Source organism: Schistocerca nitens, chromosome 7 (assembly GCF_023898315.1).
Source record: "Schistocerca nitens isolate TAMUIC-IGC-003100 chromosome 7, iqSchNite1.1, whole genome shotgun sequence".
NCBI lineage: Eukaryota > Metazoa > Arthropoda > Insecta > Orthoptera > Acrididae > Schistocerca > Schistocerca nitens.
Genome location: NC_064620.1, coordinates 332,596,621 through 332,614,625, shown reverse-complemented (window position 1 = coordinate 332,614,625; position 18,005 = coordinate 332,596,621). Strand labels below are relative to the sequence as shown.

The 18,005-nt window shown below is 42.4% G+C and overlaps 1 protein-coding gene across 1 annotated transcript in view; it reads left to right on the top strand.

Annotated features, from left to right (window-relative positions):
* Positions 1–3,722: 3,722 nt before the first annotated feature.
* LOC126195606 (E3 ubiquitin-protein ligase TRIM9) overlaps positions 3,723–18,005 on the top strand; it is a 182,329-nt gene continuing 168,046 nt past the window's right edge. The window contains exons 1-3 of the mRNA XM_049934230.1: positions 3,723–3,767; positions 12,889–12,984; positions 15,634–15,867. Coding sequence (XP_049790187.1) covers positions 3,723–3,767; positions 12,889–12,984; positions 15,634–15,867 — 375 coding nt within the window. The remainder of the gene's footprint in view (positions 3,768–12,888; positions 12,985–15,633; positions 15,868–18,005) is intronic.

The window sequence follows — 18,005 nt, the reverse complement described above, 5'->3', positions numbered from 1 at the left end:
TTGCCTGTTACCTCCGCGTTCCGCCGGACTCGATTGACCCATGGACTTTTATCCATCCTGAGAATACTCATTTCCCCGCCGCCAAAAATCATGCGATTGTATGGGTCAAGGGATGGACGACCACCTACATGTATAACGATGGCGACAAATCACGCCTTGATTTCTGGCAGTACTTACAAACCGCCCACAGTCAAGTCGAACACCGACCGCACTACCGCGCCTTCTTCGCCAATTACCTACATGCGATCTTTACGTCACCCCCGCTCAGTTGGATGGTGCCACACGCCGACAACACTCCCGCCTCCCCCCCCCCCCCCTGCTGACATCTGAGACTCCCCGCGCTACGTTCTATGTATATTGTAACCCACAGTGGAGTAGGCGCATGGACACGCGCCTCCTTTCTTTTATGCAATGTACCAGAACACACTGGTTTTTCCCTCACTCCACTGTATATTGCTTCACACCTCTTAGCTTACATCAGTATTATTATTCTTTTTTACCTACACCTTGTTCATAAAAACAAAACAAAAAATTGCTCGCCTTGTACGAGTATACTGACTTGTGTTATTTTCGCCGGAAGGATGGCATTTCTGTTGTATTTCAGTTTGTACCAATAAAGATCTTTTGTTAATTTCCCTGTTCCTGGTAAAAAAAATAATAATAATCATGATAATAAAATAAAAATAAATATAAAAGCTACTTTGAGGGAGTGATTCAGGGACGGGAGGGGGGAGACATCGCGGCCAGGCCTCGGGTTCCGACCCCCGCCGCCTTGTCTCCACCTACTCATAACTGAACACTCTTAGTAAAAAAAAAAAAAAAAAAAAAAAAAGTTGTCAGCGCGACGGACTGTCAATCCAAAGGGCCGGGGTTCGATTCCCGGCTGGGTCGGAGATTTTCTCCGCTCAGGCACTGGGTGTTGTGTTGTACTAATCATCATCATTTCATCCCCATCGACGCGCAAGTCGCCGAAGTGGCGTCAAATCGAAAGAATTGCACCAGGCGAGTGGTCTACCCGACGGGAGGCTCTCGTCACACGACATTTCATTTTTTCAGTTTCTAATGTGTGTTGTACGAGATTAAGTTATTATATAGTCTGGTCTTATATACATTTCTTTGTTTTTGTTTCAGTGGATAACACGATTAGTGAGTTGAGGAAAGGGGGGGGGGGACAAAATAGGGAAACACCACGAACACAACACATTGCTAAGACTAATACGGTGTAGAAAAACAGTTGGCATTCAAAATAGCTAGCATATCTCTCGGACAAATACAGTTTTTCGTGGTTTTCAAAGGAATCTTATACTATACTTTCCACATAGTAGTGGCAAGTGCATAATGGAGGTGAATAGAGGTCATGTATCTTTCTCTCTAAAGTAAAGTAAACCGCAAAACTTAGTAATATTGACCGTGGTGGTCAGGGGAGAAGCGACAATTCAACCTCGTGCTTAAAAAACAAGCTGTGGACGTTACGGGCTGTGTTAACAGGGGTCCTGTCGTATGGAAAACAGCATCACCACTGGGGAACACACATTGTACCGTGGAAACGACCTGTCAGCCAGAATGGTGACGTACTCATAGGCACTAATGCAACGTTGCAGAGTAACCATGGGGGCCAGGCAACTCCACCATATAGCTGCCCAAACCATCAGCGAACCCCCACCGTGTTTCACTCTTGGGACGTAAACTCGGCTAGGAGTTGGAAAGAGTCGGAGAAAAGACTCATCCGACCAAATAACGTTCTTCCATTTCTCAGACTCGGATCTAGGGGAGGGGGGGCAAACTGGGATATGTGCCCTGGGCGGCAATTTCAGGGGGCGCCAAATTCATATTCTTGAAGAATACCTTGCTTCACAAAGTGCCTAGTGCCCAGCGCACGTTAGTCTATCGATTATTCATGTGATTTAGAAACGCATCAATGCTAATTTTTGAACATTTTTGAATACATTTAAGTTGATTGATGAACGAATTGTAAGCTGATTTTTGAATGTGTGCATAGTGTAGGTGATGTCTCTTCTAGGGGAATCCCCGTCTCGTCAAGACATTAAAAAAAATTTCCGCAGGCAAAAGGGGAAGGAGCTATACGAGCTCAGCCGAATAAAACCACCGAACGGGTGTATGCAAATCGCTGTTTATGTGGTTGACTGGGTGTACAAATGATCAGCGTTGTTATAAAATGGTTCAAATGGCTCTGAGCACTATGGGAATTAATTACTGTGGTCATCAGTACCCTAGAACTTAGAACTACTTAAACCTAACTAACCTAAGGACATCACACACATCCATGCCCGAGGCAGGATTCGAACCTGCGACCATAGCGGTCGCGTGGTTCCAGACTGTAGCGCCCGGAACCGCTCGGCCACCTCTGCCGGCAGCGTTGTTATAATTACTAGCGAAATCCATAGATTCAGACTGTCAGAGTGGAACTGAACGACAAACGGGAATGACAGGTAAAAAAATTACATGTTGATCTTCTCGGTGTGTCCGTCAAAATGAAATCTTGACAGAAAATTTTTGACAGATCACTAAGTTACTAAGCGCCAGTTGTACAGTCCTATTTAGTAGCCGCTAAAGTTCTAGTGCGGAAAACGCCTTGTACGAACACGTAATAACGCCTAACCGGAGAATAAACGAGGGATATATAAACTGTTGATTCTGGCAGAATAAGTTTTGACAATGGCATGAATAATCATAGAAATGGTGATGATAAGATCGTTTGTTAGAACGAGGAAGGGGAAGAAACGTAGACGTCACACAAATTATGTAGAAGAATATGACAATTACAAATTTATATAAAAATTTCGTACTGCTACTTTTCAATCTCATGCCCGAGAAACTGGAGCGTATGAATGATATGTAAATCTGTTTCCAAACACAAGACTTTTCGCTTGTAGTAGGCCTATTAGGCATTCGATATTGGTATATCGTCAATTATATTCTGTCGTGTTATTATGTAAATGAGGTAGATAAAATGACCATTTGAGGCAAAACAGTCTCGCTTATTTGGCCTGTGTTACAATTGCTGCAATATTAGAAAGGATTTTTTCGTTTTATCTAGCACGAAAGAGAAAGTTATTAGTTAATAGGCCAATTCTCTGAAGAGTTCTTATTCTCCCGGTTACAAATAATTCCACCTAGTAGTAATTGTGAGTTCTTTTTTAAGGGGAGGGGGGGGGTTAGGGGAGGTAGGATGTCAAATGGTTCTGAGCACTATGGGACTTAACATCTGAGGTCATCAGTCCCCTAGAACTTAGAACTACTCAAACCTAACCAACCTAAGGACATCACACACATTCATGCCCGAGGCAGGATTCGAATCTGCGACCGTAGCGGTCACGCGGTTCCAAACTGAAGCTCCTAGAACCGCTCGGCAACACTGGCCGGCTAGGATGTCAACCGGTTGACTGGGAGCAGGAGAGGCACCACACGACATTTTAATTACAACTGTCCTGTATAGATTTGATGGCTTCCACTACAAAATATACACGCTTGAATTCCACAGAGCGAAATACAGTGAGGCGCGACAGAAGAATGCTGTGTGAAGAGGCGTGGCACTGCACTTTGGCACACTTAAGACCAAATATCATGTCTTAGATATCCTCGAACATGTATGTTTTATACCACAGTCTTCAGAAAGGTGTGCGGTACAAAATGAATATATTTTTGAAAAATAGAACTTTTATACTTTTTGACAGCCTGTCTTAAACGCTCGAGGGGGCGGGATGGGGATGGAGGAGGCGCCAGTATCAAGTTTTTGCTCTGGTTCGGTAATATCGTAGATCCGGAGCCGCCATTCCTCTACAGCTTCAGCACTACGTTTTCCTGTTACTGCCACTTTCATCGCTGTAGAGTGGTTTTGGAATTTCTGGTCGCCGTGCAGTTACCTGCATTTGGAACTCTCTTCGTGTTCCTTGGGTGTTGATAGGGTTCATGAGTGCGACATTCAGTTCTGTAATGACTATTGCAGCTGTCGTCCCAGTCCTCTTCAGTGACTGTCCGTCACGATCGCTCAGCACACACTTTCGTCTACTTTACGACTCAGCGAATGATTTTTTCCGATTTTGCCGTATGGGACATAATTCTTAGGTACGGTGTCTCTTGAACATCAAACACTTCGACTATATTGGTCACATCATACGAGCATCAACACTTCGCCCACGTACGAACTCACTTAGCTCTGACCACTTGCAGGCTGTTGAGGACATTGCAAAGATGCCGTTCCTGAACAAATACAACAACGTAACCGGTGGGTTTGCCTTGGATCTGTATGCATTTTTCGCTATGCTCCTATATTTTTGTCCATCTCCTGTACGTTGATTTTGTCATTTATTACTTTCCTGTTCACTGCACTGGAATTTATTGTATCCATACATCGATACATATTGTAAAAATGAATGTATGTATGTAAGTGTATACATTTATGTATGTATGTGAGAGTTCCAAATCTCCTCGTAAACTAGAGGGCCGATTCCAACCAAACCGGTACACGTATCACTTACTGTCTGGAAAGCATCGCTATAGGGATAAGAACCACGTACCTATCATCGGGGTGGCGGCGAAGAAGCAGTGTAGCCCATGACTCTCGAATAGCCATAAGTTAGTCATCCAATATTTGAGAATGAAAGCGCTTAGTGACTTGCAACAAACTTTGCACGTAATTTCAAACCATTACCAAGCTTTTTCTCGATGACGACCCCCACAAAATGATGAAAGGAAAAAAAAAATTATCACTTACTACATTTCTGATGTGCATGCAGATGACGTTTTAAGCTATTAATTCTTTAATGCTAATTTTACTCATGACAAATTATCATAAACACTAAGATGCACGAAAAACTGCCGCATCATGCAAGACGTTTAAATTTATTACTTCGTTGCTACTGACTATTCGCAACAAATTTGGCAGACAATATACACTTAAGGTGCTCAATGTATCTACAAAAACATATCATTGTAGGACTCACAATTCAGGAGACATGACATCAAATACTAAGATGTTTGAAAAACTATCGCACATTCCATGATGTTTTAATTTATTACTTCTTTGCTACACGCTCTATTCCAAGCATATTTCGCAGATAGTATGCAAATATTCCGCTTATAGTACCTAGAAACAAATATAGTTGTACGACGTATATTCCAGAAGATAGGACGTCATAAACACTGAAATGCGTGAAAGCTACCGCATCATGCATGACGCTTTAATTTTTTACTTCTTTACTATTAACTCTGTGCACAGCATATTTCGCAGATGGTTGAAACATTTACCATTGCCTATATCTGCAGACTTATATCATTGTATCATCAAGAAATCGACGTCATAAACGTTGAGCTGCATGAAAATGAAACTTCAGGATAAAGTTCGCTGGAGATACAGGTGAAATACGTATACAAATACGTGAGAGATATGTTAAATATATGTGCAATATGTTAGACATGTGCGTACGCGCGAAAAGCCACCGGAAGAAAGCTGATTTTGAACCCCTGGAATGCTTTCAGCCAAATTTGATTCACATGTTAGTAACGATCTGGAAAGAAATACTTTGGTGGTATGAACCACCGGTCTCCTCTTTGGGTGAGCGTGTTACTGTGGAGAGAGAAAGCGGCAGGAGGTGGTGACCAGAGGAAGAGGAAGAGGAGGAGAAGGAGGTGGACTGAGGGCGAGGAGCAGATGGTCAGAGAGAGCGGGGAGGGAGAGAGAGGCAAAGAAGAGGGCTAGGAGGGACGGGAAAAGCCGACCGGGTAAAACCGACACCGTTATTTTAGTTCTGAATAACCGGTGCTTTTCGGTATTTGTTTGGTCTCGATTATAACAGGTATTTCATTTTTATTTGTTAGTAAGCGAGTAAAAGAAACGAAACATTAATTAGCCATAGCGGCAGTGATAAAATTTTTCGTTTTTCGATAACCTGTACGGTAATTTTCTGTAGTCGCCGTTCATCCGTTGTGTATTAAAGAATGGCACCAATCCTAGTCTAGAAATAGTTTTAGGAAGTGACATACCAAAGAAGTTCAATGCTTGATTTGCTTTAAAGGATTAAGAATTTGTCTACCATTTCCATGAAATAACAAAAGAGGAAGGAAACTATGGTAAGAGTCATAAATTAAAAATTTGACAATTCATTCATAGTATAAAATAGAAAGTAGCTGACTTGCTGCCACTGTCCAAATACATGTCTTTATCTGCTAGCTGCCCTTAAAAAAGGACAAATTACCAAATTAACACGAAAAACAGAGTTCTTTGAACTCAGTTTTCACCGTTTAGCAGTGATTATTCGTATCGCCCAAGTAGTGGTACGATCCTCCATTAATACATGATTTTGGAGGAGAGTTACAAAAATTAGTATCAGTAGGAGCTTACTAGCGCTTCTTCGTAGTATTCAGCCATTTATCGCTTATCGAGAAAAGCAGCGAACAGTGGTTCAAATGGCGCTGAGTACTATGGGATTTAACATCTAAGGTCATCAATCTCCTAGAACTTAGAACTACTTAAACCTAACTAACCTAAGGACATCACACACATCCATGCCCGAGGCAAGATCCGAACCTGCGGCCGTAGAGGTCGCGCGGTTCCAGACTGAAGCGCCTAGAACCGCTCGGTCACACCGGCCGGCCAGCGAACAGTGGACGGACTAAGTTATGTTTTATTTTCCTACGTAATGTAATATTTTCATTAAGTGTCTCGTGAACCTGAGATAGCCACAATTTTTCAGTCTTTCTCAGATTTCTACGTTAAATACGGGGAATAATAGGAATGAAGAACCGAAAATAGGTTATTTTAGAAACCGACCACATTGAGCGGTTTTAATAACTGGGTCAAACTGGCGTGAAAAAATAAAAGACGATATAATAGAAAACCGGATGTTTCAGCGATAACCGCCATCCCTAATGGTGTGACAATGGAGGGTGTAAGGGGGGGGGGGGTCGAGGTGGTGGATAGAGGGAGGGAGTGTAGGAGATGTACCGGGTGATCAAAAAATCAGTATAAATTTGAAAACTGAATAAATCACGGAATAATGTAGATAGAGGGGTACAAATTGACACACATGCTTGGAATAACATGGGGTTCTATTATAACCAAAAAAATACAAAAGATCAATAATGTCCGACAGATGGCGCTTCATCTGATCAGAGTAGCAATAATTAGCATAACAAAGTAAGACAAAGCAAAGATGATGTCCTTTACAGGAAATGCTCAATATGTCCACCATCATTCCTCAACAATAGCTGTAGTCGAGGAATAATGTTGTGAACAGCACTGTGAAGCATGTCCGGAGTTATGGTGGGGCATTGGCGTCGGATGTTGTCTTTCAGCATCCCTAGAGATGTCGGTCGATCACGATACACTTGCGACTTCAGGTAACCCCAAAGCCAATAATTGCACGGACTGAGGTCTGGGGACCTGGGAGGCCAAGCATGACGAAAGTGGCGGCTGAGCACACGATCATCACCAAACGACGCGCGCAAGAGATCTTTCACGCGTCTAGCAATATGGGGTGGAGCGCCATCCTGCATAAAGATCGTACGTACCAGCAGGTGTTTATCAGCCAGGCTGGGGATGATGCGATTCTGTAACATATGTAACATATCGACGTACCTCTCACCCGTCACGGTAGCAGTTACTGACGTTTTGCTATCCAGCGCCATCAGTCGGACATTTTGTGAATTTTTTTTTTAGCTCTAATAAAACCCCATGTCATTCCAAGCATGTGTGTCAATTTTTACCTCTCTATCTTCATTATTCCGTGGTTTATTAAGTTTCCAAATTTATACCGACGTTTCAATCAGCCTGTATATAGACGGGTTTCGGAGGAGATGGACAGAGAGAGGGGAAGGAGGAGGTGGGCTAATAGAAGATTAGAATAAATATATAACCGGGCAACGCCGGGTGCTTAGCTGGTGTTAAAATGTAATCGTCTGTACTAAAATGTTTTGCTGTGGAGTCCCTCTCGGACGAGAGCCTGGGTGGAGCCAGTGCGGGTAGTATACCGCGGGAAGAGAACGGAAGAAGAAGAAGGAGAAGAAGAAGAGGAAGATGCGGCACCAGCAGACAGCAGAGGTGTTCCTAATGCGAGCGAAGATGCTTTCAGGGAGGCGTCAGCAGGTCGCTGAGGTATTAGCAACAGCCCGAGAGCGCCAGCCAGCTAGCCAGCGGGGAGTTTTTGTTTGCGGGCCGGCAGTAGAGAGGGAGATGAATGGTGCGGCGGCACGCGAATTCGCGCTTAGAGCGGGATTTTGCCGCGCGGTCCGCCCCGGGGACGCAAAGCCCGCTTAGCGGCACTCCGGGGGATCAGCGGGGGGCCTTAACGAGAGGCGACGTCGCAGAAAACAAGCCGGGCCGCAGTGGTGGCCTTCTTAAGGAGCTCCCGCGGGAACCGCCACGCAAATGTCGCGGCTCCGGCTCCGCTACCTGCCGGCTCTCTCCCGCTCAGCTCTCGGGTTTCTTAACGTCCGCATCTGATAAGTTCCTCGTTATTCCGGCGTCGCGTGTTTACTGCCCGGCGGTGCGTGCGCACCTGTATTAGGCGCGTCAGATGCGTGTGCGTCGTTCTCGTGTTGCACTCTCTGCAGGCGGGGGGGGAGGTAAGAGTTTAACGCTTCATCGACGCCGTAGGTGGTCCGCTGTTACGTTTATAAATTTACTTATTTACCAAATATTAATTCGGTTTTTAGAGCGACCGTGTTTCCTACACCAAATAAAAATCATCTTGTCGACAAAGGGGTTCATTTATTTAATTGTATGTGGGTGTACTCTCGTTTCTTTTTCACTGCTTGAGAAATTAATTAAAAAACGACATTAGTGCAGGTTTTCTTTTTTACCAACATGACAGAGTAAAAAGATGGTACGAGAATGGTTGCGACGACGACGACGATTAACGTTTTTATATGACCGGTTACAACTAAATCAAACATTTTCCACGGACTGACAAAGAGATAAGAAAGTTCCAGAGAGTCACCATAAATAAAAATTTTCCCTCACGCAATTTATACCTACATCTGCATCTGCATTATTAATCTACAGTTTACAATTATGTGCCTGGCAGTGGGTTCATCGAATAACCTTCAAACCATTTCTCTACTATTCAACTCTCGAACAGCACGCGGAAAAACAAAGACTTAAATCTGATTTCTCTTATTCTATTGTGATGTTCATTTCTTCCCATGTAGGTGGGCGGCAACGAAATATTTTCTTATTGTGTAGAGAAAGTTGACGATTGAAATTTCGTGAAAGCATCTCGTGGCAAAGAAAAATGCCTTTGCTTTAATAATTCCCACACCAATTCGCGTATCATATCTACATCTACATCTACATTTACACACCGCAAGCCACCCAACGGTAGGTGGCGGAGGGCACCTTACCTACCACTGTCATGATCTGCCCTTCCTGTTTCAGTCGCGTATGGTTCGCGGGAAGAACGACAGCCGGAAAACCTCCGTGCGCGCTCGATACTCTCTAATTTTACATTCGTGATCTCCTCGGGAGGTGTAAGTAGGGGGAAGCAATATATTCGATACCTCATCCAGAAACGCACCCTCTCTAAACCTGGACAGCAAGGTACACCACGATGCAGAGCGCCTCTCTTGCAGAGTCTGCCACTTGAGTTTGCTAAACATCTCCGTAACGCTATCACGCTTACCAAATAACCCTGTGACGAAACGCGCCGCTCTTCTTTGGATCTGCTCTATCTCCTCTGTGGACCCGAGCTGGTACGGATCCCACACTGATGAGCAATACTCAACTATAGATCGAACGAGTGTTTTGTAAGCCACCTCCTTTGTTGATGGACTACATTTTCTAAGCACTCTCCCAATGAATCTCAACCTGGCACCCAGCTTACCAACATTTAATTTTGTATGATCATTCCACTTCAAATCGTTCCTTACGCATACTCCCAGATATTTTACAGAAGTAACTGCTAGCAGTGTTTGTTCCGCTATCATAAAATCGTACAATAAAGGAATCTTTGTCTGTGTTAAGGGTCAGTTGCCACTCCGTGGGCACTCTCTTCCCTATTTGGCGATAACACGAGATGCACTTCTCTGGAGTTTTTAGAGGCGCGCTGTCAGTCCTATCTGATTCAGATCCCAAACCAGACAGCAGTACTCCAGAAGAGGACGGACAACGTAGTGTGGGCAGTCTCTTTAGTAGATCTGTTGCTTTTTCTAAGTGTTCTGCCAATAAATCGAAGTCTTCGGTTCACTTTCCACACAACAGTATCTTTGTGAGCCTTTTAATTTATTTGTGATTCTAATCGCAGAGTATTTAGCTGAACTGACATCGCGTAGATTTGTGTGACTTACCGTGTACCGAAATTTAGCCTGTTCCATTTAGTACTCATATGGATGAGTTCAAGCTTTTCATTATTTAAAGCCAACTGCAACCTTTCGCACAATACAGATATCTTGTCTAAATCATCTTGCTATTAGTTTTGATCATCAGAGGACTTCACGAGACGGTAGATGGCAAACAACTGAAGAGGGCTGCTCAGGTTGTCCCCTAGATCGCTTATACATATCAGGAACAGCAGAGATCCAGTAAGACCTTCTTGGGTAACGCCAGATTTTACTTCTGTTTTTCGCGATGCATTTTCGTCATTAATACGTACTGCTACCTTTCTAACAGCAAATGACGATTCCACTCGCTAAACTGAGACGATGTTTCGTAGGCACTCAATTTGATTGGAGACCATTTGTGAGGAACGGTCTCAAAATCTATCTTGAATCTAGAAATAATTAGCTACTTGTGTTTCACAAGAACGATTGTTTGTGAACCCGAGCTGAGAATGTGTCAATAGATCGTTTTCTTCGTAATATTCGAACACATTATATGTTCCAGAATCGTACTCCAGATCGATGTTAGTGATATATGTTAACTGAATCTTCCGTCTTTCTTGGTAGAACAACATTATAATAAATGAAAAGCACTAGTTTGGTTTTGTTCTACATTATTACTTTTATTGTGTTAACCGGTTTTCGGCTTACAAGGCCATCATCAGACATTTACTCAGTATTGTCACCAAAGAAGTTACAACGTTTGTAAACAACATTGAAAGAGAGCCACACCCTCACACTGAAGCAGGAACACACAGTAAGTAACATTTTTGATAGTGTGGTGGTAATGCAATGTAAAAAGTAAAAAAAAATTAAACAGTAAATAAATAAAAATAAAAACGGAGTAGTCAGGAAAATACTTTAACATTAAGAAAGAACAGGATGCCTACATAACAGTTTCTATTAATAAACAAAACTAATAAAATAAAATAAAATTAATACTTGACAAGCCTACTGCAGGAGGTAGAAAACATGGAGAGTGTTACACAAACCAATTAATAGAAGAAATAATTCAATGTTACTTATAGTCCGTCTTGATTGCAAAATATTTATTCACATGACCGGTTTCGGTTCCTCTAGAAGCATCTTCATGCTGCGTCACATGTGAAGGTTGTTGAGTGTGGACTGGTTACTCCTGTAACCGAAATTGCAGATCTGAAGATGGTTCTAGAGGAACCGAAACCGGTCATGTGCATAAATATTTTGCAATCAACACAGATTATAAGTGACATTGCAGAAAAGGGGATTGCGGCATCCCTGCAGGCATTATGTCTGTTTTTGCGAAGAAATAATTATCAATGTAACTACATAATATATATAAGAAACTTAAGCAATATCACTAAGATAAACAGAAATGAATAAATGCAGGAAAATGGAGAAGCGTGAGGGAACATGCTGTAAATGCAATCTTTGAGAGTGTGGTGGTACTGCATTTCCTGGAAAAACTGTTTGCTCCTTTTGTATTTGTGTATTTCTCAGTCTGTTTTACTTTTTAAAATGCAGTACCACCAAACACTCAAAGATTGCATTTACAGTATGTTCCCCCACACTCCCAAAGTATGTAACTGATTTTCCGATTACAAATTTTTGTGTTAGAAAATGTTTTAAAAATTACTTATAGCTTAATATGGAGGTGAAACGTGAGAGATAAACATTATTTATAACACCAAAATTTCGTCATTCAAATTTCCCGTCGTTTATAGCTTTTTTTGCCTTTATTTTCTGCAAACTTCATTACTATTTAAACTGATTTATTATACGAAAAAGTATCATATACAAGGAATAACATGCGTGATAAATTGCAGTCCAGTTATTTGTTTTTATAGTTTAAAGTCTTTTCGTCTTGCTGCTAACAACTTCTCGAGTATCCTGACAATTGAAGGGATCGGCGGAAGTAAGTGCTACGGTAACCCTCAATTTAGCAAGGATTAATTAGTCTCATCTTGGAATTTATTACCATTTTCACCGACCCTTTCAGTTATTAATAAGTTAACCTTTCCCCATGAATTGTACTTGCAGAGAAGTAAATCCATTTTTCCTATCTTCAGTTTTCTGGCTGGTTATTTCTAAAAATTTATAAATTATTCGTGTGAACGGTTTGTTACCGAAATGATGTAACTCACGTGTCACTATACAGTATGTTGTTGTTCAGTGACGAACTGTCAGCAGCGCTAAGGATAAACTAAATAAATTAAAGAAATAAATTAATTTTTAGATTCATAATACATTGTGTGGGGAATATAAATCCACGGTAGCTCGTATATCATATCTCCACAATACTGTATTCACATCATGATTCTGTTAAACGGCCGTTAGAAAAGGACTGGAGGTTGGCTGTGGGAGGGAAAAGTCAAGAAATTATTTACGATGTGTGTGTGTGTGTGTGTCTTGATGAGTTTTTAGTTGATGAAGGCGGAGGTGCTATTTTGACACTTGCATGTAATTGTTAATTAACTTAAATTTTTCTTTGTTTGGGGAGATGTAAGTACCATTTTAGTTGCGGCGACGAATGCATCGTCAGCACCGTGTTAACATATTTGTCTTTTTGTCTTGCAGACGGAGCTGTCGCAGAACCTGCAGCAGCTGTCTGAGAAAGCCCGATCCACCACGGAGTTCATACAGCGGCTCAAGGGCATGAGCGATAAAGTGAACGTGAGTACTCACACCTAACATGCCTCTCATATGATGTACATACAACTAGTTGATTTGATGCTGAAATACACTGATAAGCCAAAACATTATAGCCATTTACTCAATACTGTGTTTTTCCGTCCTTGGAGCACAGGACAGTAGCTATTTTGCGTAGTATTTGTTCGACAGGTCCTTGGCATGCGGCATCACATTTGTAAGCACAGGCCACGCAGTTTCAGTAAACTATGGGTTAATGATTTGTGGGAACGGAGCTAGAACACTATAGCGACCCAGACGTAGTCTAGCGTGTTCAGATCAGGCGAATCTGGTGGCCAGCACATCAAGTGAGTTCACTATCACGCTCCTCAAACCACTGTAACACGATTCTGGACTTGTGACACGGACAGTTATCCTGCTGGAAAATGTCAACGCTTTTAGGGAAGGCATCAAGCATTATCGGATACAGGTGGTCCCCAATAATGTTCAAGTTGTCCAAAGATATCCTGGTGTCTTAGATTACTAACACAGGTACCATGGAAGCCCAGATGAATATCCCCCTCCGCATAATACTTCCCTACCGATGTTTCAAGTAGCTGTTCGTGAGGACGACAGCCTACCACAGCTTACCTGGGCCCAACCATCTATCTGGTGTAACAAGAAACGTTATTCATTCGACCAGGTGACACGTTTCCATTGATCCATGGTCCAATTTCGAGGGTCCCATGTGCATTGCAATCATCTTTGCTATATCACTGGGTCACCATAAGAAAATGGGGGTCGTCTACTGCAGACCCCACGTTCAAAATCGGCGCCGATCTCTGTGTTTCGGAACAACCGTGCCTGCACCAGTACTAAACTCTGTTGTCATACCTGCCACTGATCGCTGCCTATTCTGCTATACCTAGGAGGCAACCTCTGCGTTCTATGATGAGGCCTGGACCTCCAGTATCTTGTCACCTGCCCATGGTTTCACTGTCCTTAAACCAGTTTCCACATATGCTCACGACAGTAGCACGTGAGGAGCCAACCAGCTTCGTCGTTTCAGAGATGCCCAATTCCAAGTGTCGAGCCATAACAATCTGTCCGGTGTTAAAGTCGCTTATATCGGTGGATTCTCCCACTTGAGGTCCGTACCGTCGCTAGAATGATTTTCCATCCGTCCACGTTCGAGTTTGTGACAGTTGTGCGAGTGACACTTGTGTGGAGATACAGTGTGTTGACATTTCTGCAGAGTCCACGATACTACAGGTGGTTTTTCGCTTTCATATTCGTTGGCCTTATCTACTCACAACCAAACTGTCATATGCTAAGGTAGAATATTCAAACTTTCTAGGTGTATGCATTGATGAGGGGTTGAACTGGAAGAAACACACTGAGGATCTGCTGAAACGTTTGAGTTCAGCTACTTATGCTATGAGGGTAATTGCAAATTTTGGCGATATACATCTGAGTAAATTAGCTTACCACGCCTATTTTCATTCTCTGCTTTCGTATGGCATCATATTCTGGGGTAACTCATCATTGAGTAAAAGAGTGTTCATTGCACAAAAGCGTGTAATCAGAATAATTGCTGGAGTTCATCCAAGATCATCCTGCAGACACTTATTTAAAGAGCTATAAATCTTCACTGTAGCATCACAATATAGATATTCATTTATGAAATTTGTTATTAACAATCCGAACGAATTCAAAAGTAATAGTAGTGTACATGGCTACAACACTAGGAGAAAGGATGATCTTCACTACTCAAGGTTAGATCTAACTTTGGCTCAGAAGGGGGTAAATTATGCTGCCACAAAAGTGTTTGGTCACTTACCTAATAGCATGAAAAGTCTGACAGATAGCCATATAACATTTAAAAGGAAATTAAAAGAATTTCTTAATGGTAACTCATTAGATGAATTTTTGGATATAGTAAGTGGGTAATTTCCCAACCACCACAAAAAAAAAAAAAAAAAAAAATATTGCGTGTCATGTAATATTTCGTCTAATGTAATATCTTGTATAGACACCTTTTATTAACCTGACACGTTCCACATCATTACGAAGTGTCGTATTCATGATCTATGGAACAAGTTCTAATCTAATCTAATCAAAGTAACCTAGACCTCGGTCTAAGCTACACACCAGTGTGTTACGACAACGAGGATTATTCCGTGCACATTCATTGGCTACACCAACTAAAAACAGAACTGCCACATTCTGACCAAACCTAGACCTCTCAGTAAACTACAATCAGTCTGTCACCACAACCAGATTTTTTTCTTTCACATTCAGTGGCTTCGTCAACTCATAGACAACAAGCAATAAGCTCCTTATCCTTGAAAGAGCGCCAGACTCTGCAGAAATGTCTGTCCATAGAAATGTCACCCCATAGAGGTTAATGTTCCAAGCCCTCTGTTCCACTTCTATATTTTCATTTTCTTTCCCTACTGTGTCATGTACCCCATACACCACTATGCTATGGGAAGTAGTAGTTATGTTTTCACTCAGTGTTGTACATAATAATAATAATAATAATAAGATATTAAAAATGAAAAAAAGCTTGTGTATTTGCCGAAAGACCGCCAACAGGCCACTTGCTTTCTAGTTTGCCTTCGCTGGATTGTGTGTGATAGTGCACATCGAGAAAAGGCGTTGATTGTGTTGTCCTTCGCTTGTGCCTACCAGGAGAACTGTGCGGAGTTCGAGGCGACGGTGTCGGCGCAGTGCGATGCGCTCATCGAGGCGATCGAGGCGCGGCGCGCTCAGCTGCTGGAGTTCGTGAGGCAGCAGCGGGAGCTGAAACTAAGGGCGCTGCGGGACCAGGTGTCGGCCTGCACGTGCCGCCTCCAGGGCACCACCGGCCTCCTCCAGTTCTGCATAGAGGCCCTCAAGGAGACCGACTCCGCGGCCTTCCTGCAGGTCAGCATACTGCAAAACTTAGTACATCTGTAAGTAATGCCTTTATGCTTACGTCTAGGGCGCATCAACTTTTTTAATTTGCTAATACAGAATGGTCCTTAGTGGTAACGGACTGCTGGTAATTGATTTTTCCATCCTGCAGAAGATATTCTGCAGAATTGTCCGTTGCTCAGCTATCTGTTGCCTAACTGTCAGTTGCTTAACTGCCTGTTTCTCAACTGCCTGTTTCTCAATGAGATGTTACTCAACCATTTGTTACTCAACTGTCTATCACTCAACTGTCTATCACTCAACTGTCTGTCACTCAACTGTCTGTCACTCAACTGTTTTTTGCTCAACTGTCTGTTGCTCAACCATCTGTTGCTTAACTGTCAGTTGACCAACTGTCTGTTGATCAACTATCTGTTACTCAACCATCTTTTGCTTAATTGTCTGTTGACCAACTGTCTGCTGATCAACTATCTGCTGATCAACTATCTGCTGATCAACTATCTGCTGATCAACTATCTGCTGATCAACTATCTGCTGATCAACTATCTGCTGATCAACTATCTGTTGATCAGCTATCTGTTGATCAACTATCTGTTGATCAACTATCTGTTGATCAATTGACCATTGATCAGTCAACTTGTTGATCAGTCACTTGTTGATCAGGCATCTGTTGATCAGTCATCTGTTGATCAGTCATCTGTTGATCAGTCATCTGTTGATCAACCATCTGTTGATCAACCATCTGTTGATCAACCATCTGTTAATCAACTGTCTATTGGCCAGTTAACTGTTACACAATTGACCATTGTGCAGACACCCATCTCTCATGTAGCTATAAGTTTGTTGTGAAACTGTCAGCAGTAGAACTGACTGCCTGTTGTCGTGATTTCCTTTTGTTGTGCAACAGCCTACCTGTTGGGGAACTGTGTGATTTTTGCACAAGGCTGTTGGGAAATTGCTTTCCTAGTGCACAACTGTCTCTTCTGGAACCATCTGCCTTGTTGTGCAACTGTTTTGGGATGTTTTTGCTATTCTTGTAGTTGTTTCAGCACATGACAAGGTAGTCATACACTGGTGCGTATCATACTATAAAATAATCAGGTTGTATGGTAGTAATAAAATAACAAATAATGTCTGTTTGAAAATACTTGAAGTGCTATAGGCACGCACATTTTCTTCTTAACAACTGCCTGCATCTGTCAGACAACTGCCCACATCTGTTTCATGACTGCTTACATAAATTATAACTGATCTGTGGACTACTTTCTCCTTAGCGAACTGGAAATGTCACTACAGAATGTAGGATAACGATGTTTCTCTACCACAACTGCTGCATATGATGGGTCCTATCAGATCAATAGGTAACCAAGTGTAGTGTGGTAGATGCGACACCAGACTCACATATGGGGATACTGACGTTCAAGTCTTTGTCTAGTCACTCATATTTATGGTTTCTATAGTTTCTGTAAATGCCACATGGCCAGTTTCCAAGAGCTGTGCTTTGAAAGGGCCACAGCCGATTTCCAACCCTTACCCTTTAACATTCTGAGCTCCTGCACCGGATTCACTAATGACCTCATCATATTATTGTTACCACGCATCGTATGACTGTGTCTGTAATGGAGGCGAGTTGGTGGGACTACGTTTTTACCTGGATGCCTGCAAGGAATCATAGCTGGCTGCACCAGTTGCAACTTGCTGTCCGTTTGTCGTGAGAGCTACTTAAGGCGTTTTATCTCCTCCAAAATATCTAACTGCGACCATGATACACTGTAAATCCACCCTCCAAGGAGACACGTTTTTCCTGATGATGGCTGACTTTGTGGTGACTTTTATTGTAGAATTCTGCATATTCATCGTTCAAGAATCGTGTCGTTCCAGAAATTACTGCCAAGCAATGGTTTCCTCGTCCGAGGGAAGAGGAAACAGTCACGGTGTGCTTCATCAGGAGGCAAAATTTGGTAGCGCAAAGAAGCTTCATCTGTAACGGTGTTCTGTGCAGAATTAGCTGGGGCATTGTCGATGGCGTCGAAAATTGTGGATGGTACTTTTTCGGCTGCAGTGGATCAACATCTTTCCACTGCTTGTTTTGTTGTTTAGTATTGGGGTCGTAGCGATGCACCTAGCACTTGCCAATGATGATTTTG